We start from the raw sequence: 22053 nt of genomic DNA on the forward strand, positions 1-22053 counted from the left end.
TTAGTAATGGCGAATTAATATCCACACCCTCTTTTCAACCTAATCTAACCTAATTGAGTCTTATTTGACCTTTTGCTATCCACCTAACAGTTCCTTTTTTACCAAGTGCCCATTTGTTCCATTATTAGCATTTTGACTTATTCCACTTCCATTACCTTATGCCTCCCTGCTTTTTGCAATGATATCATGCTGTAAATAGAATTTCCTTCCTTCTGTGTCCACGTCAGTGTGTTTGCTTGTATAAATTTATAACACACACGAAAATTGAATTTTCTATTTCATATTGCCAGGAATCCTTTTTGTGAAATTTTGTCCTTTTTCTGCTATTGTTTATGTATTTCACTGTGCCATGCATGCATTTAAATCGTATTTGAATGCAACAATGCTTTGAGTGTGTCCCAATATCCCTTTGTGTTTCTCAAGGGCTTTGTACCTGTGTGTGTGTGTGTGTGTGAGTTTGAGTGTACGAATATGTGTTTTTGTGATGGGATTTGTTTGAGAGTTTGTTCACTTAATTTTTTTCCTTTCTTTTTTGTTGTTGCTCATTGTTTTAGCTCTTTGGAAACATTCCAAATTCCATTTGTTGCCGCTGAAAAGGATATGGTGGTCTTAATTTGCAATTCAGATGTGCGGCATGAGTTATCCGACAGCGAATATCCAACAAGACGTAAACAATGCTTGCAGGCACTCAAGTTAATGGGACTGAAGAGCTATAGAGATGCAACAGAAGGCAACTTGTCAGGTAATTAATGCCCATGTTATTATACCCAGTCTTTCTCTCTCCCCCTCGCTCCAACTTTCAGTCAAGGGGTTTTTGGTCTCCTTAGTGGGGTAGGAGGGGGGGAGGGATGGTACTTAGTCATCTATGCCATTGCTTGCTTGTGTTTTACCTTTGGCGAGAAGTGATGACGTTGAATTGTATGACCCAACGCTTAATGCTAGTCAAAGGACTCAATGGCTGATTATTCATCGTAGCATGTCGTCTACTAGGAAATGCTGTGTATTTGCTTAGGCCATCGATGGCATATCTCTATTGGCAATGCCTCCAACGACATCATCGTCCTCATCCTCATGAGAAGTCATTAACATAATTTCAATTGGTGTATTGTATAAGAGTGACAACCTTGCTTGCAGGCGAAAATTTCTGGCTTCCGTTGGCAATTATCAAAACCAGAACCGAAACCACTTCTTTAAGGGCCAAAAAAAAATTTGGCAAAAGATATCAAGAATTAAATTGACAAGAAGTAAAAACGGTACGGCCCGTACCGTCTGGCTGTACATAGCCCATAACAAGTAAAAGCGTGCTAACTTCGGCCGAGCCGTATCTTGGTAACCCACCACCATGGATTCTGCTAAAAATTTACACGAACTTACTTTAAGGGCATATACTTAACATACCAAATTTCTGTCAAATCAGGTGAAAATTGAAGCCTCTTGAAGTTAATCGGATGATTACCTTATACGGCTTTAGACCGATTTGGATAATACTAAGCAAAACACTATGTGAAAAATTTACTATTCACCGAATTGAACCATACTTGTATCAATCTATGGACGTCCTTAACAAACATCATGTATAAAATTTCAGCACAATTTAATAAGCTTTTTATGGCCTCAAGATGTCAAATCGGGAAATCGGTTAATGTGGGAGCCATATAAGGTCACACACCAATTTGGCCACACTTGACACGATCGTTGTAAATTGCAAATTTTGCCCATGCACATTCCACTAAGGAACAGGAGCAAACTTCTCACATATCAATGAGTGCAGTCCGATTCATGTTTAAGCTAAATGATAAGGGGCCACCTTTTTATGTCCGTGTCCGAACGGCATGCCGCAGTGCGACACCTCTTTGAAGAGAAGTTTTACATGGCATAGTACCTCACAAATATTGCCAGCATTAGGAGGTGAAAACCACTACTGATAATTTTTTCTGATGGTCTCGCCAGGATTCGAACCCAGGCGTTCAGCGTCATAGGCGTACATGCTAACCTCTGCGCTACGGTGGCCTCCCATGTCATCTCCTAAAGTTTCAGTTTGGGCATGGGTTTTTGAGACAATTTTTTTATACCCTCCACCATAAGATGGGGGGTATACTAATTTCGTCATTCTGATTGTAACTACTCGAAATATTCGTCTGAGACCCCATAAAGTATATATATTCTTGATCGTCGTGAAATTTTATGTCGATCTAGCCATGTCCGTCCGTCCGTCTGTCTGTCGAAAGCACGCTAACTTCCGAAGGAGTAAAGCTAGCCGCTTGAAATTTTGCACAAATACTTCTTTTTAGTGTAGGTCGGTTTGTATTGTAAATGGGCCATATCGGTCCATGTTTTGATATAGCTGCCATATAAACCGATCTTGGGTCTTGACTTCTTGAGCCACTAAAGGGCGCAATTCTTATCCGATTGGGATGAAATTTTGCACGACGTGTTTTGTTATGATATCCAACAACTGTGCCAAGTATGGTTCAAATCGGTCCATAACCTGATATAGCTGTCATATAAACCGATCTGGGGTCTTGACTTCTTGAGCCTCTAGAGTGCGCAATTCTTATCCGATTGGAATGAAATTTTGCACGACGTGTTTTGTAACGATATTCAACAACTGTGCCAAGTATGGTTCAAATTGGTCCATCACCTGATATAGCTGTCATATAAACCGATCTTGGGTCTTGACTTCTTGAGCCTCTAGACGGAATTCTTATCCAATTTGAATGAATTTTGGCACGTAGTATTTTGCTATGATATTCAACAACTGTGCCAAATATGGTTCAAATCGGTTCATAAACTGATATAGCTGTCATATAAACAGATCTGGGGACTTGACTTCTTGAGCTTCTAGAGGGCTCAATTTCTATCCGATTTGGCTGAAATTTCGCAAGACGTTTTTTATTGTTTCTTTCAACAACTATGTCAAATAAAGTACAAGTCGGTTCATAACCTGATATAGCTGCCATATAAACCGATCTGGGATCTTGACTTCTTGAGCCTCTAGAGGTCGCAATTATTATCCGATTTGCCTGAAATTTTGTACGACGGATTCTCTCATGACCATTAACATACGTGTTTATTATGGTCTGAATCGGTCTATAGGCCGATACAGCTCCCATATAAATCGATCTCTCTATTTTACTTCTTGAGCCCACAAAGGGCGCAATTCTTATTCGAATTGGCTGACATTTTACACAGGTCTCCAACATATAATTTAATTGTGGTCCAAACCGGACCATGTCTTGATATCACTCTAATAGCAGAGCAAATCTTTTCTTTTATCCTTTTTTTTGCCTAAGAAGAGATGCCGGGAAAAGAACTCGACAAATGCGATCCATGGTGGAGGGTATATAAGATTCGGCCCGGCCGAACTTAGCACGCTATTACTTGTTTTATCTTGGCGACGTCATTAACGCTCTCGACCTATTCGCAGAAAAGCTTCGAGGAGGCACGTTTTGCCACTCTGGTAATCTTGTTGTACTGGGACCTGTACTTTGTGTTCGTACACAAATTAACATGGACAGGCGGACAGACATATAAACAGACATATAGAAAGACAGACAGACGGACAGACAGATGGACAGACAGACGGACAGATAGACGGACACATAGACAGACGGACAGACAAACAGACAGACAGATAGACGGACAGACAGACAGACGGATAGACAGACAGACGGACAGACAGACGGACAGACAGACAGACAGACAGACAGACAGACGGACAGACGGACAGACAGACAGACGGACAGACAGACGGACAGACAGACGGACACACAGACAGACGGACAGACAGACGGACACACAGACGAACAGACAGACGGACAGACAGACAGACGGATAGACAGACGGACAGACAGACGAACAGACAGACGGACAGACAGACGAACAGACAGACGGACAAACAGACAGGCAGACGGACAGATAGATGGACCGACATACGGACAGACAGACAGACAAATAGACGGACAGACAGGCGGACAAACAGACGGACATACAGACGGACAGACAGAAGGACAGACAGACAGACGCATGGACAGACAAACAGACAGAAGAACAGATAGACAAACGGACAGACTGACGGACAAACAGACAGACGGACAGACAGACGGACAGAAAGACGGACCGAAAGACGGACAGACAGGCGGACAGACAGACGGACAGACTGACGGGCAAACACACAGACATACAGACGGACAGACAGATGGACAAAAAGACGGACAGAAAGACAGACAGACAGACGGACTGATAGACGGATCGACATACGGACATACAGACGAACAGGCAGACGGAGAGACAGACGGAAAAACAGACGTACAGACAAACGGACAGACAGACGGACAGACATACGGACAGACAGACGGATGGATGGACGGACATAGCTTAATCGGATCAGAAACTTATTCTGAGTCGATCGCTATACTTATCAACGGGTCAATATCTCTTCCTCCTGGGTGTTGCAAACAAATGCAATGAGTAATGATACCCTGTACTACAGTGGTGGTGTAGAGTACAATTATTGCCTCCTTTAGGTGGTCAACTTAGACTACAGTCAAATATTTTCATACCCATCACCAAAGTATGGGTGCTATACCTATGCCATCATTTCATTTGTAACACCTAGAAATATCAACCTAAGACCCAATAATGAGTGTATATTCCTGCCAATTTTGTCCCGATCGGCACTCGTGTCCTTTTGAGCATGACTTCATATTTTTCGACATGAAATATGATGTTAATGGAAAATTTTGTTATTACTAGATTACCGTGGAAAACTATGCTTTCAAGGAAGATCTAATTAAAATTCGAAAAATTCAAGGTAATAATTTTATCTGAAAAATTATTTAATGCAACAGCTCCTCACAATTTTCTTAGCCACCTAACAATTCCTTTTGTTTCCACCAGCAAATTAAAAAGATGACGACTCTACAATTAACCTTTCAAAACAATAAAATAGCCTAGAAATGTTACCCTTAGAGCCTTAAATTTATGCTTTGGAAAGAAGAAAAAAAAAAAAAACCAAAACGGAAATAGAAAAGGACATTTTGGATTTTTTCTTTATAAAATTCTCTAAGACAAATGCAATGTTTCTTCATTCTTGGCATATCCTGTAGTTAAACTAAACCAAAAACATAGCCTTCCCCCTTGGCATAGCCTGAAAGGCAAAAAAACGAGGGGAAAAGGGATAAGTTCGCCGCCCTAAACAAAGGCTTTTGTTGTGCCAGAAATGAGAACAGGATTCGCTTGAGTTATTCAAAGCGGGGCAAAGAAAACACACAATAGTTAATTATGGCTACCCCAAACCGAGAGATAGGCAAAGCCATGGCCCATACAAAACCCAGCAAAAAAGGCCGTTGTGGCCAAAGTTCAAATTAGTTAATTCTGGGTTTCTTGGATTCCCGCTTCTGGGAAGGAAACGCTAAAATATGTTTTTCTTTATTTGAGAAGAAAAAGAAAAAACAGTCCTTGACGCACACATACTACCAGAAAAGGAAAATCAAATTATGAAAAACATGATTTTATACTTCAACTGTCAGTTGAGGCTGGCTGGTTGGGCTCATCCACAACGGACATCCGTTAGATAATACTTTGCCTTCGACTCAATTTCCGCAGAAAACGATGATAATACAATTGAGGTTGACATTTGATGGCTTGCTGTTCGCCAAAGATGGAGGGAGAGGGTGAGGTGTTACTCAGTTTGGTGTCATCTCTATGATATTCCCTTAAGGGCCATAGTCGTTATTTAATCCTGTCATTTGATTAACGTGCGATGTAAGTCAACAAATCAGCTTAAGATGCCTCAGGTCACAAGGCTACAATGAACAGCAAGCCAAAGAGAGGAGAACATACCAATCATAATAAAAAACAAGTTAAAGTGTGCAAAGTTCGACCGGGCCGAATCTTGGGAACCCACCACCATGGATCCTGCTAAAAATTTATACAAAATAAATTTAGTTGAGGGGGCATAATTTTATTCTACATACCAAACTTCTGTCAAAACAGCCAACATTAAAGCTTCTAGGAACCTAACGAGGATGATCGAGAGGCCGGTTTACATGGGAGCTATATCAGGTTATAGACTGAATTGAACCGTACTTGGTACAGTTGTTGCAAGTACACCACATGCAAAATTTCAGCCAAAAAAAAAATCGCGGCTTGTAAGGGCTTAAGAAGGCAAATCGTGAGATCGGTATATATGGGAGGTGTATCAGGTTATAGACCGATTTGGACCATGGGAGATGTATCAGGTTAAAGATCGGTTTGAACCGTTCCTGGCAGTTATTGGAAGTCATAACAGAACATTACATGCAAAATTTCGGCCTATTCGGGCATAAAATGTGGCTTGTAAGGACTAAAGAAGTCAAATCAGGAGGTCGGCTTATATGTGCGCTATATCAGATTATAGACCGATTTAAACCGTACTCGGGATGTGTATTACACACTGCTCAAGGAATGCAATAAGATTACCAGAGCGGCAAAGCGTGCCGTCTGGAAGCTTTTCTGCGAACAGGTCGATTAACGCTGACGACGCCAAGATAAAAAAGTTTCTCTCAAAAACCCATGTCCAAACTGTGGAGTGAGAACAGAGACAACGGCGGACATGTTGAGGCTTTTGATGAAAACCAATTTTCCACGGAATACGAAGGGACTCATGGAGACTCCGGAATCTTGGAATAATGACGTTGATCGAAGGTTTATATAATAACGGAATATATGGTGAAGGAATCCTTGAGGAGCTTCAAGCCATTTAAGTCTCAAAAACCCATGTCCGAACTGAAACTTTAGTAGACGACGTGGGAGTGAGAGCAGAGACAACGGAGGACTTGTTGAGGTTTTTGATGAAAACCCATTTTCCAAGGAATACGAAGAGACTCATGGAGACACCGGAATTTTGGAATAATGACGTTGATCGAAGATTTATAATAACGTAATATATGGTGAAGGAATCCTTGAGCTTCAAACCATTTAAGTCACCCGGACCTGATGGAATATTTTCGGCCTTACTGCAGAAAGAGGCAGACGATCTGGCCAATATTTTCACAGCGTGCCTAGGACTTTCATATACTCCGAAAGCCTGGCAGAAGGCAAGGGTGGTGTTTATATCCAAGCCCGGCAAGGCAAGTTATGCGACACCAAAGACCTATAGACCCATAAGCCTTACGTCCTTTATACTCACAACCATGGAACGTATTGTCGACGCCATGATGAAGAGTAGGAAATCCAGCGAACTGCTCAAATACAAACAGCTTGCCTTTGTCAAGGGAAGGTAGGTGGAGACTGTCCTGTACGAGGTTGTGCATAAAATAAAAGAATCCTTCGATGCCAAGACGTACACACTGGCGTTATGCATTGACATCGAGGGGGTTTTTTAACAATGTGCAGACCGACACTCTGATCCAATCCTTGGACCAGTACAGGGTGAACCCGGTCTTAAGAGGCTGTATAAACCATCTGCTACGGAACAGGTGGATAAACTGGTGCCCCATGGCATAAATATAAGGGTGAAAGTGGCACAGGGTACGCCACAGGGGGGCATTTTATCGCCACTTCTATGGGTGACCACCATAAATGACCTATTAAGGATGCTGACTGAGGTGGGATTTGAACCCGTCTGATATGCAGACGATGTTATAATACTTCTAAGAGGTAAGGATCCGAACGAGCTATGCAGAATGGCCCAAAGGGGTCTTGCATATGGCATATGATTGGGCTAGACCCAGAGGTCTCAATGTTAACTCAGAGAAGACTGAAATATGCCTGTTCACGAGAAAGACGAAGGTGGTCCAATTTAACGCACCACGTTTCCTCAATAAGACGATTTCGACATCTGACAAGGTCAAATACTTAGGTTTGATCCTGGACAGGAAACTGAATTGGAAGTGTCACATTCAGGAGCGTACTGAGAAGGCTCACAGATGTTGGGCACTATGTAGACGGGTTGTAGGCTCGAAATGGGGCCTGAATCCGAGGATAGTTCACTGGCTCTTCAGGAGCGTGATTAGACCAATGCTTACCTACGCCTCAGTAGTAGCACGCCACCAAACTACTGAGGCGTAAGTAAGTATTGGTCTAATCACGCTCCTGTAGAGCCAGTGAACTATCCTCGGATTCAGGCCCCATTTCGAGCCTACGGAGAAAAAGTGCAACATAAGGACCTTACAACAGGTTCAGAGAATATGTTGTCTTGGCATAGGCAGAGCTATGAGGACCACGCCCACTAGGGCACTGGAGACTACTCTAGATATTCGACCCATTGACATACAAATTAAGTGTGAAACAGCCACTGCGGCTTTGAGACTTAAGGCGATGGGACAATGGATTGAGGATAGGAGCAGCTCATACCATCGCGGTATAATCGAGGCGACGATAGGAATCCTGAAAGGAAGGGAAGAGGTTTCTGATCGGATACCTGAGATGAACCTTGAAGTCGAGTGCGAGGTACTGCTGCCATCGGCACAATCTTGGATTGACAGAATCCTAGTATTGTCATCTGGAAGATCATGTTACACAGATGGATCAAAGCTAGAGGATAGAGTCGGCCTGGGGGTTTACATTGAGAACCCAGGGACTGAGATCAGTTTTAGACTGCCTGACCATAATACGATCCTGCAGGCGGAGATCCGTGCGACCACGAAATGCATGAAGTGGTGTGGTGCTATCGAGTGTGAACATCTTTACCGACAGTAAAATTGCCATTAGGGCAATAACAACCAGGACGGTAAGGTCACGAACAGTCTTGCAGTGTAATAAGGAGATTAACACCTTCTCTGAGGATGGGCAAATCCACATCGTTTGGGTGCTGGGCCATAACGGAGTAAGGGAAATGAAAGGGCAGACGATTTGGCAGTGAAGGCCAGAGGACTGCCGTCAATAAACTTGGTTAACCCGAAGCCTTTTGGGTCGACGCAGTCCGAGTTAAGGTAGTGGGCGACGAATGCGCATGCAACATTGTGGAACAGCGAAACGGTCGGTAGGACAAGGAAACAAAGACACTATGGGGAGATCCAGTTCCCGAGAAGACGACGATATTACTGAAAGGAAGCAAGAAGGAGGTCAGTATAGCTACTGGTATCATAACGGGACACATAGGACTATGACCTCATTTATCAAAAATCGGTGCGGCAAGTGATAGCATGTGTAGGGCATGCTGGGAAGATGATAAGACTTCGGAGTATTTCCTTTGTCATTGCCCGGCTTTCGCGTCCAACAGATACCGGTACATAGGTGGAAGCAAAATATCAGACATAAACCCATTTAGGGGAGTGGTATTGAAAACAATTTAGGATTTTGTAAGTACCACGGAATTCCTAACTTAAAATTTTCTTTTTAGAGGTTACTTTCTAGTTTTTAGAGCGCACAACAAGTCGAATACTGGCTTAGGTGTGCACCCTCTTTTCAACCTAACCTAACCTATCCGATTTTGCTGAAATTTGAGGCAGTGAGTTGTGTTAGGCCATTCGACATCCTTCTTGAATTAGGCTCTGATCGGTCCAGATTTCGATATAGCTGTCATATATACCGATTTCTCTATTTAATGTCTTTGCCCCATAAAAAGGCTCATTAATTGTCCGATTTCGCCGAAATTTAAGACATTGAGTTGCGTTACGCCCTTCGACATCCTTCTTGAATTTGGCCCAGATAGGTCCAGATTTGGATATAGCTGCCATATAGGCTGATCTGTCGATTTAAGGTACTGGCCCCCTTAAAGGCTCATTAACTGTCCAATTTCTTTGAAATTTGACACAGTGACTTATGTTAGGCTTTTCGATATCCATGTCCTTTATGGTTCAGATCGGTCTATATTTGGATATAACTGCCAAACAGGGCAATATTGAACCAAAGTTGAACAGTGATTTGTATTTATTAGATCAAATTGGACCATATTTCGATATAGCTTCAATGGTTTATGACGAAAGGTGGCTTACAAATATACCCTTTTCCTTGTTTAAATAAAATATTCTCAATATTTTAGTTTTCAACACCTGAGGGATAGAGATCCCATCACGATTCTCTTCTTCTCTGAAAACCAATACTCCATTCCAGCATATTCAGTGGAATTTGTGGCCCAAGCCCTACTCTATTATTATCCACATAAATCATCTTTTTCTCCATGCTATCGGCATTCATTATCTCCACAAAATAAAAAAGCAAAAAAAGAAAAATCAAAGTTCCTTAAATCTTAGCATCATTAATGGTCGTTCGTTGGTTCTTTCGTCATCATTAAAATCAATCTTAGACCCATGTTGACACCAAAGTTGTTACCATCCTTGAGTTGGAGTTGCAATTTTCCTTTGCAATTTTCCCAAGGTCTCCCATGTCACAAAGAGGAGGCAAAGAAGCGATGTATTTTCTTTGATAGTTGATCCATTTTAATGACTGACTTGTATGGCCCCATTGCTCTTGGATCCAGGATGTTATCCAGTGTACAAAAAAGTCTGACTTTTCTTTTTCAAAGTTTTGCATGTTTTTGGTATCTTTTCAATGCATTTCCTTGGCAAGGCGCTCATCGGTGTTTATTTACGACTGCAAGGAGTGCAAATGTATAGATTTTTCGAACAGACGGCGTCAAATGTCCTGTACAGTTTTTGCTTTGACGTGCTTTGGCCCCACCCCTCACCTTGGCTTTAAGTCAAAGCAACAGACAATTTTCATTATAGGGAGCATGACTATAATGACATGGCAGCTGGATGGTATAATGACACAGGGCTTAGCACAGTGGGTAAATGAGAATAAATTGAAAATTCTAGCTTGCCATGTCCTACGAAAAGATGTGAATATGCGGGAAAATAAAATAAAATATAAGCGAAATACCTCATATAAAATTTTAATTTAATAAATGTGGCATTTATAGGCTTAAGATCAAAAATCAAAAGATAGGTCTATATGGCAGCCATATGCAAATATGGCCCGATCTGAACCTTATTCGAGAAAAATGTCTGTAGTCTAAATACATTTGCAAATGCGAATTTGCCCAGGAACATTCCATTAAGTAACTGGGGCAAACTTCTCACAAATCAATGAATGCTGTCCGATTCAATTTTAAGCCGTATTATCCTCAAAAATGTCAAACTTTGCGATAGAGCTGTCAGTTGACAGATTGCAACACAAGGGATGTCCAATCTCGAAATATAGAAGGCAACCCTCGTATTATATAAAATGAAACAAAACAAAATTAAAGAATACCCCTCGCTCCTTAAGTATACAAAGGCCTCAGTGAACATGTTCGTCCTTTTTTTCGTCATGGGAGAGGCGCATCCCGTAGTGCCTTCTCCGCACGCTTCTGGTCCGTGCCGGGATTGAAAAGAACCTCGGTCCCTGGTTCTGTTCGGATTGCCGGAACTACCTCCATCATCGGTCGGTGTCGGTGAGGTATAACCGGTGCATGGAATGGGTAAATTTCCAACCTTGCTTTGGCCTTACATTGCTACTGGAGTAAAGTCATACTGAATATGTTGCAAGGTGCTGTGCGGACATAGACAGCAGTGGGTCAAAAGCGTCGTCGTCGTCGCTTTCTGATTCCTCGTCGTCGGACTATATGACCCCTGTGCGGCAATTTACGCAACAGCAGCATTCAAGCCAGGCCAGTGTCGGGAAGTGTATCATTTTTGCAATTCAATTGCCACGGTCTACGTGGCGAAATCGATGGATTTTATGATTCGGAAGAACATATTGGTCGCAGCGATCCAGGAGAGAAAGCTGACCAACACCTGCACCTTGCACAGTTGTCGCGGATACAATTTGCTACGTAAGGATCGCTCAAAGAATGCAGGTGGGGGATTGGCTTTCGTGATACACCATTCCATGCAATATAGACCCATCTCGCCTGCGCCTGGTGCTAGTGACCCCTACATGGAGCGCATGGGGATAGCAGTCAGGTCCGGTACTGCCGAGATAGAGCTAACAACGTGTACATACCGCCGGTTGCTAGCTGTGTCCCAATCAACGGCCTGGCTTACAACCCCGACATAAGTGGGCTACTATCTAACCATAACCGTCTGGTTCTGGATGACTTTAATGCGCATCACATTTCTTGGCATTCTCCCCTAGGTAACGAGCAGCGTCGCATGGCTTTAGCAGAGCAGATTGAATGCTCCACGTTTTGCTTAAAGAATGAGGATGTCCCCACTAGGATTACGAGGAGGTGCATCAGCTCATCCCGTCATCCCTTTGGGTTCATACCAACTCCCCATAATTCTCATCATCGACCGACCACCCGATTTGATAACTTATGAGCGCCGGACGTTTATCAATCAGACAATCGTCGCTTCTGTGAACTGACACCTCCCTCGGATGTGCCAGCTGCCGAGAGGAAATTCCGAGACATCATTACCGCAGCAGCCGCTCGCTTTATACCAGCCGGTCGAATAACCTAAGCGCGGCCAAATTTTCCGGTGCAGGCTGTGGTACACGCAGACGAGCGTGAAAGGATTCGTTCTACGGATCCTACTAACCCCAGAATCAGCGAGCTGAATCTCGAAATAAACAGGGTTGTCAACGAACATAAGCGGAATTTGTGGCTGGAACACTTGGAGCAATGTTACGTTGGCACCAGTTTAGGCATGCTGTGGTCTACTGTTAAGTCATTTTCGAACTCCGGGACGACAGGACCTTAGTGACTTTTGGCGACATAACCGTGACTAATCCGAAAAGATGCGCTAGGTTGTTCAAACGTCAGTTTGTTGTGCATCCCGAGAGTGACAGGACAAGGAGGGGAGTCATTCGCTAGTCATTTGATCCTACTAACCACAGAATCAGCGAGCTGAATCTCGAATTAAACAGGGTAGTCAACGAACATAAGCGGAATTTGTGCCTGGAACACTTGGAGCAATGTAACTTTGGCACCGGTTTAGGCAAACTGTGATCTACTGTTAAGTCATTCTCGAACTCCGGGACGACAGGACCTCAGTCGAAATAACAGTGACTGATCCGAAGAGATGCGCCAGGTTGTTCAACCGTCAGTTTGCTGTGCATCCCGAGAGTGACAGGACAAGGAGGGGAGTCATTCGCCGTATCCGTGGTCTCCTAGCCGATGGATAGAAAAACAAACAAGTTTTGCCCATGAACATTCCACTAAGGAACAGGGGCAAACTTCTAACATATCAATGGGTGCAGTCCGATTCAAATTTAAGCTCAATGACAAGGGGCCTTCTTTTTATAGCCGAGTCCGAACGGCGTGCCGCAGTGCGACACCTCTTTGGGGAGAAGTTTTACATGGCATATTACCTCACAACTGTTGCCAGCATTAGGAGGGGGAAAACCACCGCTGATTTTTTTCTGATGGTCTCGCTAGGATTGGAACCCAGGCGTTCAGCGTCATAGGCGGACATGCTAACCTCTGCGCTACGGTGGCCTCCGATGGATAGCCATCACAATTTACCTTGGGCGAAGTTACGAATGTCATCCGTGGCGCCAAATCTTCCAAGGCGTTGGGCCCTGACGGAATCTTTACACTGATGCTGAAGAATCTTGATTTACCTGGAGTTGAGTACCATACCACTGTCCTCAAACTGTCTTTGAACGCTCTTATAGTGTCCGATATCTGCAAAATGGGTAGAGTGATCCCGCTACTGAAGCCTGGAATGGACCCGATCTTGGGGGAGTCGTACAGAATGATCTCCCTTCTCTCACCAGTAGCAAAGACGTTTGAGGCATAACTCCCTCCCTGGCCTCGTTGAAGAATTTCCATTCGCCAAGCATCAACATGGATTTCGAAAACTGCATAGCACAACAACTGCTTTGCATGCCATCACTGCACACATTTGCTGCATGGCTTCAAACAGCCTAGGCCATATGAAAGGACGGTCCTCGTGGCACTGGGCCTATCGAAGGCATTCGACACGGTCAGCCATGCCAAACTATTTGAGGACATCGTCAACACGTCCCTCCAGCCAGGCCTTGGGTCACGAATTATCTGTGTGGTCTTCAGTCATTTGTGGAATTTAGGGATAGGAAATCGAAGCACCGTAAAGTGAAACAAGGAGTTTATCAAGGCGGTGTGATATCTTCGGCACTATTTAACCCCTACATATCCTCGATTCCACCCCCTCCAGACGGCATAGAGATCGTGTCATATGCGGACGATTGTACGATCGTGGCATCAGGCCCCCCACCCATTGATGACATCTGCGATAGGTTGAACGTCTACTTCAACGAGCTTGCCTCATATTTCGCTGCAAGAAATTTGAAGATATCCGCCACCAAATGTTCAGCCACATTGTGAGTTGAATGTCGAGCTGACTGTGATCACCGATGGAGAAATAATTCCAACCATCAAGTGTCCCAAAATTCTGGGCGTCACATTTGACAGCTCTTGCACATTCTCCCCACATGCCACAGGAATTTGTGATAAAGTCAAAAATAGAAACAAGGTCCTCAAGTCACTTGCCGGCAGCACTTGGGGTGCAGACAAAGAAACCTTGTTGACCCTGTACAAAGCTATTAGCCGGTCTGTGGTAAGTTATGCAGCGCCAGTGTGGTCTCGTCAACTCTGTGACAAGCAATGCAATAATATTCAGATCTGTCAGAAAGCCGCCCTCCAAACTGCGACGGGCTGTCTCCTAAGATCTCATGAAGACCACCTCCATCAGAAGACAAAGATCCTACCAGTGCGAAGACATAACTACATGCTGTCTAAGCAATACCTTATGGGCTGTTATCGCAGAGACCATCCAAATCATCATCTTGCGGATAGATATCCACCGCCCATAAGCCTTAAGGTAGATGACCATGATCTAAAGCGTGAGGTTTAGCTCTACAAGAGAGAACCACTAGATCAAGAGGCATATCCAGCAGGTCTAGACAACATTTATCCAGGGTGAATGTAGTCCTTGAAGAACGACCGCCTCCCATTGCAACTGAAGAAAATGACCTCCCCCCGGCAAACCAGAGTAGTTCTGGCTCAATTGCATTCCGGCAGATGCAGCTGTCTCAACTCTTACAGAGCAAGGATTGAGGTTGATGTGCAGGGTGTATGACCCGATTGTGAGCAGGGACCGTGTGTGTCGTGACACACGTCGCCTGTTTAACTGCCTAGCCAGACCCACTCGATTCAGACCCAGATCCCTCTGGACGCACCCCATCTTAGTCGCAAAGTTTCTGGATCCGGACACTCAACAGAATCAACCAGACGAAAGATAGAACACAAGAAACTGCAACAAAAATAACAACAACAAAGGCCAGTTAAAAGTTTTCCTGGTGGAATTTTCCTTCTTAATGGATTTTTGATGAAATTTTGAATTTTTCGATGGCGACACGAATTAAGGCCTATTTCCCTCTAGGATGCGTAGTTTAGGAGATACGGCCAGTTTAAAGTTTTCCTGGTGGAATTTCCCGTTTTTAATGGAATTTTGAATTTTTCGATGGTGTCACGAATTAAGGCCCATTTCCCTCTAGGATGCTTAGTTTAGGAGATACAGCCAGTTTAAAGATTTCCTGGTGGAATTTCCCGTTTTCAATGGATTTTTGATGAAAATTTGGATTTTTCGATGGTGTCACGAATTAAGGCTCATTTCCCTCTACGATGCTTAGTTTAGGAGATACAGCCAGTTTAAAGTTTTCCTGGTAGAATTTCCCTCTTTGAATGGATTTTCGATGAAATTTTGAATTTTTCGATGTTGTCACGAATTAAGGTCCATTCCCTCTAGGATGCTTAGTTTAGGAGATACAGCCAGTTTAAATTTTTCCTGGTGGAATTTCCCGTTTTTAATGGATTTTCGATGGAATTTTGAATTTTTCGATGGTGCCACAAATTAAGGCCCATTTCCCTCTAGGATGCTTAGTTTAGGAGATACAGCCAGTTTAAAGTTTTCCTGGCTGAATTTCCCGCTTTTAATGAATTTTCGATGAAATTTTGAATTTTTCGATGGTGTCACGAATTAAGGCTCATTTCCTTCTAGGATGCTTAGTTTAGGAGATACAGCCAGTTTAAAGTTTTCCTGGTGGTATTTCCCGTTATTAATGGATTTTCGATGGAATTTTGAATTTTTTGATGGAGTCACGAATTAAGGCACATTTCCCTCTACGATGCTTAGTTTAGGAGATACAGCCAGTTTAAAGTTTTCCTGGTAGAATTTCCCTTTTTTAATGGATTTTCGATGAAATTTTGAATTTTTCGATGTTGTCACGAATTAAGGCCCATTTCCCTCTACGATGCTTAGTTTAGGAGGTACAGCCAGTTTAAAGTTTTCCTGGTTGAATTTCCCGCTTTTAATGGATTTTCGATGGAATTTTGAATTTTTCGATGTTGTCGCGAATTAAGGCGCATTTCCCTCTACGATGCTTAGTTTAGGAGATACAGGCAGTTTAAAGTTTTTCTGGTGAAATTTCCCTTTTTTGGATTTTCGATGGAATTTTGAATTTTTCGATGGTGTCACGAATTAAGACCCATTTCCCTCTACGATGCTTAGTTTAGGAGATACAGCCAGTTTAAAGTTTTCCTGGTGGTATTTCCCGTTTTTAATGAATTTTCGATGAAATTTTGAATTTTTCGATGTTCTCACGAATTAAGGCCCATTTCCCTTTAGGGCGCTTAGTTTTGGAGATACAGCCAATTTAAAGTTTTCTTGGTGGTATTTCCCGTTTGTTATGGATTTTCGATGAAATTTTGAATTTTTCGATGTTGTCACGAATTAAGGCCCATTTCCCTCTTGGACGCTTAGTTTAGGAGATACAGTCAGTTTAAAGTTTTCCTGGTTGAATTTCCCGCTTTTAATGAATTTTCGATGGAATTTTGAATTTTTCGATGGTGTCACGAATTAAGGCCCATTTCCATCTCCGATGCTTAGTTTAGGAGATACAGCCAGTTTAAAGTTTTCCTGGTGGAATTTCCCGTTTTTAATGGATTTTCGATGGAATTTTGAATTTTTCAATGGTGTCACGAATTAAGGTCCATTTCCCTTTAGGATGCTTAGTTTAGGAGATATAGCCAGTTTAAAGTTTTCCTGGTGAAATTTCCCGCTTTTAATGGATTTTCGATGAAATTTTGAGTTTTTCGATGGTGTCACGAAGGCTTTCATAGTTAAATATTAGAATTTTTCAACATTTCTCCCACAGTGCCTTGTGTGTCCCCTCGTTATACAAGAAAGAACAACAAAGTGCCAACATAAGCAGCTTCTAAACAACTGTTCAATATTAGTTTCGTTTGTGCATAAAACTGTAAAGAAATAAAAAACCATGATTGAATTGTGAAATGAAGCCAAGCTATGCGAGCAAATCACAAATGCTCCCAAGGCAAATTTTTCTCATTAAAGGCAAGATTTTCTCATTAAAGGCGAAACTGTAACGTCCTAATGGCAGTTCAACATCCTCATCATCGCCACCATCATAGGCAATGCACAAGAGCGCTTTAATATTTAAATTGAATGCAGGCTAAATGTTGACAGCATAAAAACAGAACATCAAACATATGGTGTAGAAAGAAAACTCCCAGCTTAAGTACACCATCCAATTTAATTTCTGACGCCGTTTATAACCCTAGACCAAAAAATTCATAAAATCCATAAAAATCTTAAAGAAATGCAAATTTTTATATTTATTTCACACTCTCATAGCCAGCCGATCCGTACTTTGTTCATTTCGGTGTCATTGTCTGAGGCTGTTACTTATACGCCTCAATGATTATGATTTCATGATGTGTCTCCGTCACATGAATATTCAGCAACAAATTGTTGATTGAGTTTTTTTTTTGTTTGAATATGGGCCTATACATGACGCCTTGTTTTTGAGATGACTAATAAATATTAAGTTAATTTTTATGCGACACCTTAAGAATATCAAATGCCTAATGTCTACGGTTTATGACAATGTCTCATACAAATAAGCTAACAGGATGTTTTAGCTTTCACAGCGGTGGAGCGAAATCTGAGTATACAAATACTTTGACGTCTCAACCATTATTTTGCCAACCTAATGCTTGCTTCCTTTGTTGTTAACCATGTGTTTCTGTTGTGTCAACCATTTCTTCCTATATCGGTCAATGGATAAGAAATACTCTGAACTTTACAACCTGTAGTCACAACGGAATGTCATAAATTTGGTTTTTGTTGCAATCATCATGACATTAAAAACCTCTAGGTTTAAACACTGAATAGATTTGTTGTTATAGAAAACACTATAGGATGGCTACCATACTGACACATTTCAATGGATTTTCTCTCAAAACAAAATTTCAATGAAATTTTCTCTAAGCCCAGTTATTTTCCTTAAAGACGAAATTTCAATGAAAACTTTTCCAAGAGCAAAATTTCGCTGATTGTCCGCTACTACCGTTGCAGCTACTGCGTATGGAGCACTCCACTATCCGCAACCAGTGGACGTGCCCTGTAGCTCGCTGCTAAGCTTCTCGTGACAGCCATGAACACCACACAGATCGGACCTCAATATTGCAGCCTGTGTGCTAAGTTCGGCCGGGCCGAATCTTGGGAACCCACCACCATGAATTCATACAAACTTCTGTCAAACCTGCAAAAATTAAAGCTTCTAGGAACCGATCAAGGATGATCGAGAGACCCGTTTACATAGGAGCTATAAAAGCTTTCAAAATGATTTGGTACGTTTGTTAAAAGTCTTTACAGAACCCCGCATGCAAATTTTCTGCCAAATCGGACAAAAATTGCGGCTTAAAAGGACTCAAGAAGTCAAGCTGGAAAATCGGTTTATATGGGAGCTATATCAGCTTATAAATCGATTTGGACCGTACTTCGCACAGTTGTTGGAAGTCATAAAAGATCACATCGTGCAAAATTTCAGCGAAATCTGACAAAAATTGCGGCTTTCAGGGGCTCAAGAAGTCAAATCGGGAGATCGGTATATATGAGAGGTATATCAGTTTTAGACCGATTTCAAGCGTACTTGGCACAGTTGTTGGAAGTCACAACGGAACATTACATGCAAAATTTCAGTCAAATCTGTCAAAAATTGCGGCTTCCAGGGGCTCAAGAAGTCAAATCGGGAAACCAGTTTATATGAGAGGCTATATCCAAATCTGAACCGATATGGCCCAATTGCAATCCCTAACGATCTATATCAATATTAAGTATCTGTGCAGAAGTTCAAACGGCTAGCTTTACGCATTCGACCGCTATTGTGATTTCAACAGACGGGCGGATGGATGGACATGGCTAGATCGAATCAGAACGTCGAGACGATCAAGAATATGTATACTTTATGGGGTCTTTGACGAATATTTCGCGGTGTTCCAAACGTAATAACTATATTGATGGGTTGCCCAAAAAGTAATTGCGGATTTTTCATATAGTCGGCGTTGACAAATTTTTTCACAGCTTGTGACTTTGTAATTGCATTCTTTCTTCTGTCAGTTATCAGCTGTTACTTTTAGCTTGCTTTAGAAAAAAGTGTAAAAAAAGTATATTTGATTAAAGTTCATTCTAAGTTTGATTAAAAATGCATCTACTTTCTTTTAAAAAATCCGCAATTACTTTTTGGGCAACCCAATATATGGGACTTTATTATACCCCCACCTATGGTGGTGGGTGTAATGAAGTGTTGGGCTTTGTTTAGATGTGGGCTTGTTTGTTTGTTACTTTGTTTGTCTGCTCCGTATTCACTCAAAAACGGCTTGTCATAAAATTTTCACAGATGGTAGAGTTTGACACCCGTTGAAAAAAGGTTGCTACGTTTGTTGGGGTAGGACCCTCCCCCTTATCCCATCTATAAGGGGGTTGGTTAGTTGATATCTAAAAGGGGGGTGGACCCTCCCCCTTACTCCTAAACGCCAGATCTCGAAGATGCGTGCACCGATTAAAGCGAAATTTTGTATGCCACCTTACGGTACCCCAAAAACACGAAATTGATATAAAATTTTAGGGTCAGATAATCTGGGGGGACGCCCCATCCCTAAACCCACCCGAACGGACATGTTTACCGATTGGGACAATGTGGGTATCAAATGAAAGGTATTTAAGAGTAGAGTACGAACATGGTTTACAAATTTCACCCTAAGTGTTCGGGGGTCCCCCTCCCTTAATTAACCCCCCCAACAGGGGACTTTCACCGCCTTGGACAATATGGGTATCAAATGAAAGGTATTTAAAGGCAGAGTACAAATCTGACATACAAATTTGTTCTCCAAAAACCCCCAGCAGAGCACATTTACCAACTGGGGCAATTGGATATCAAATGAAAGCAAATTTAAAAGTAGAGTAAGAATCTTATATATAACAAGTAAAAGCTTGTTAAGTTCGGCCGGGCCGAATCTTATATACCCTCCACCATGGATCGCATTTGTCGAATTCTTTCCCGGTATCTCTTCCTAGATAAACAAAGGATTAAAGAAAAGAATTGCTTTGCTAATTGAATTGAATGTTGGAGACCACAGTAGAAGTATAGGTGCAAAATTTCAATCATATCGAATAAAAAATGGGCCTTTTAGGGGCTCAAGAAGTAAAATAGGAAGATCGGTTTATTGTGGAGCTGTATCAGGCTAAAGATCGACTCAGACCATATTTGATACATATGTTGGAGGTCATAGAAGAAGCCGTTGTACAAAATTTCAGCCAAGTCATAGCGAAGGTCATAGCGAAACGAATCATGCAAAATATCACCCAAATCGGATAGGAATTGAGCCCTCTAGAGGCTCAAGAAGTAAAAACCACAGATCGGTTTATAGACCCCAGATCGGTTTGAACCATACTCAACACAGTTATTGGAAATCATAACAAAATGCCTCATGCAAAATTTCAGCCGAATCGGAAAAGAATTGCGTCCTCTAGCGGCTCAAGAAGTCAAGAGCGCAGATCGGTTTATATGGCAACTATATCAGGTTATGGACCGATTGGAACTATTCTTAGCACAGTTGTTGAAAGTCATAACAAAACACCTCATGCAAAATTTCAGCTAAATCGGATAATAATTGCGTCCTCTAGCGACTCAAGAAGTCAAGATACCAGATCAGTTTTTATGGCAGCTATATCAAAACGTGGACCGATATGGCCCATTAACAATCTCAACTGACCTAGACTAATAAGAAGTATTTGTGAAAAATTTCAAGCGGATAGCTTTAATCCTTCGAAAGTTAGTGTGTTTTCGACAGACAGACGGACGGACGAGCGGATGTACATGGCTACATCGACTTAAAATGTCATGACGATCAAGAATATATATACTTTATGGGATCTTAGATGAATATTTCGAGGAGTTACAAACAGAATGACGAAATTAGTATAGCCCCGTCCTATGGTGGATGGTATAAAAATCAATTTGTGTTTGTTTGTATGTTTGTGTGTTCCTTATAGACTCAGAAACGGCTGAACCGATATTCTTGAAATTTTCATTGATGCTGCATAATGATCCCGTGGTGAAAATAGGGTACTACATTTTGTGATATTTGGAGGGGGAGCGGACTCTCCCCCCTAACCCTAATTTTCAGAAACGCCAGATCTCGGAGATGGATGATGCGATTAAAGCGAAATTTTGTATGCTATCTTATAGTAACCTACAAACAGAAATTTGGTATTCCAATTTCGGATGGGGTACCTATGGGGGGGGGGGGGGGGGGCGCCCCACCACAAAACCTACCAAATATATATAAACACCAATCACGACAATATGGAACTCAAATGAAAGGTATTTAAGATTAGAAAACGTTTCAGATATCTAATTGTCGGACCAAGTGTTTGGGGGACCACCCCAACCCCCAAAACACCCCTAAATCGGACATATTTACCGACCATGGCAATATGGGACTCAAATGAAAGGTATATGCGAATACAATACGAATCTGACATCTAAATTTGGGACAAAGTTTCTGGGGGTCCTCCCCTTTGTAAAATGGGGTTTAAATAAAAGGTATTTGAGTGTAGAATACGAATCTGATATCCAGATGTGGATCCCAGTGTTTAAGGGGCCGCCCATCCCCGAGAACATCACCCACAGAAGACAAATTAACGACCATAGCAATATGGGGCTCAAATGAAAGGTCTTTGGAAGTTAATCACGAATCTGATATCAATGTTTGGGAAAAGTGTCTATGGGGCCACCCCACACCCATAACATTATCCAAATGGGAACTATTTGCTGAGTATTGTAATATGAGGCTCAAAT

General features: G+C 42.1%; 1 protein-coding gene across 2 annotated transcripts in view; it reads left to right on the forward strand.

Annotated features, from left to right (window-relative positions):
* Positions 1-22053, forward strand: part of LOC106089678 (galactokinase) — a 156564-nt gene that overhangs the window by 60877 nt on the left and 73634 nt on the right. For both annotated transcript variants that reach the window (XM_059367804.1, XM_059367806.1), the window contains exon 6: positions 555-742. In XM_059367804.1, the coding sequence (XP_059223787.1) occupies positions 555-742 (188 nt within the window). The remainder of the gene's footprint in view (positions 1-554; positions 743-22053) is intronic.

The sequence above is a fragment of the Stomoxys calcitrans genome, chromosome 4, assembly GCF_963082655.1.
Source record: "Stomoxys calcitrans chromosome 4, idStoCalc2.1, whole genome shotgun sequence".
Classification (NCBI taxonomy): domain Eukaryota; kingdom Metazoa; phylum Arthropoda; class Insecta; order Diptera; family Muscidae; genus Stomoxys; species Stomoxys calcitrans.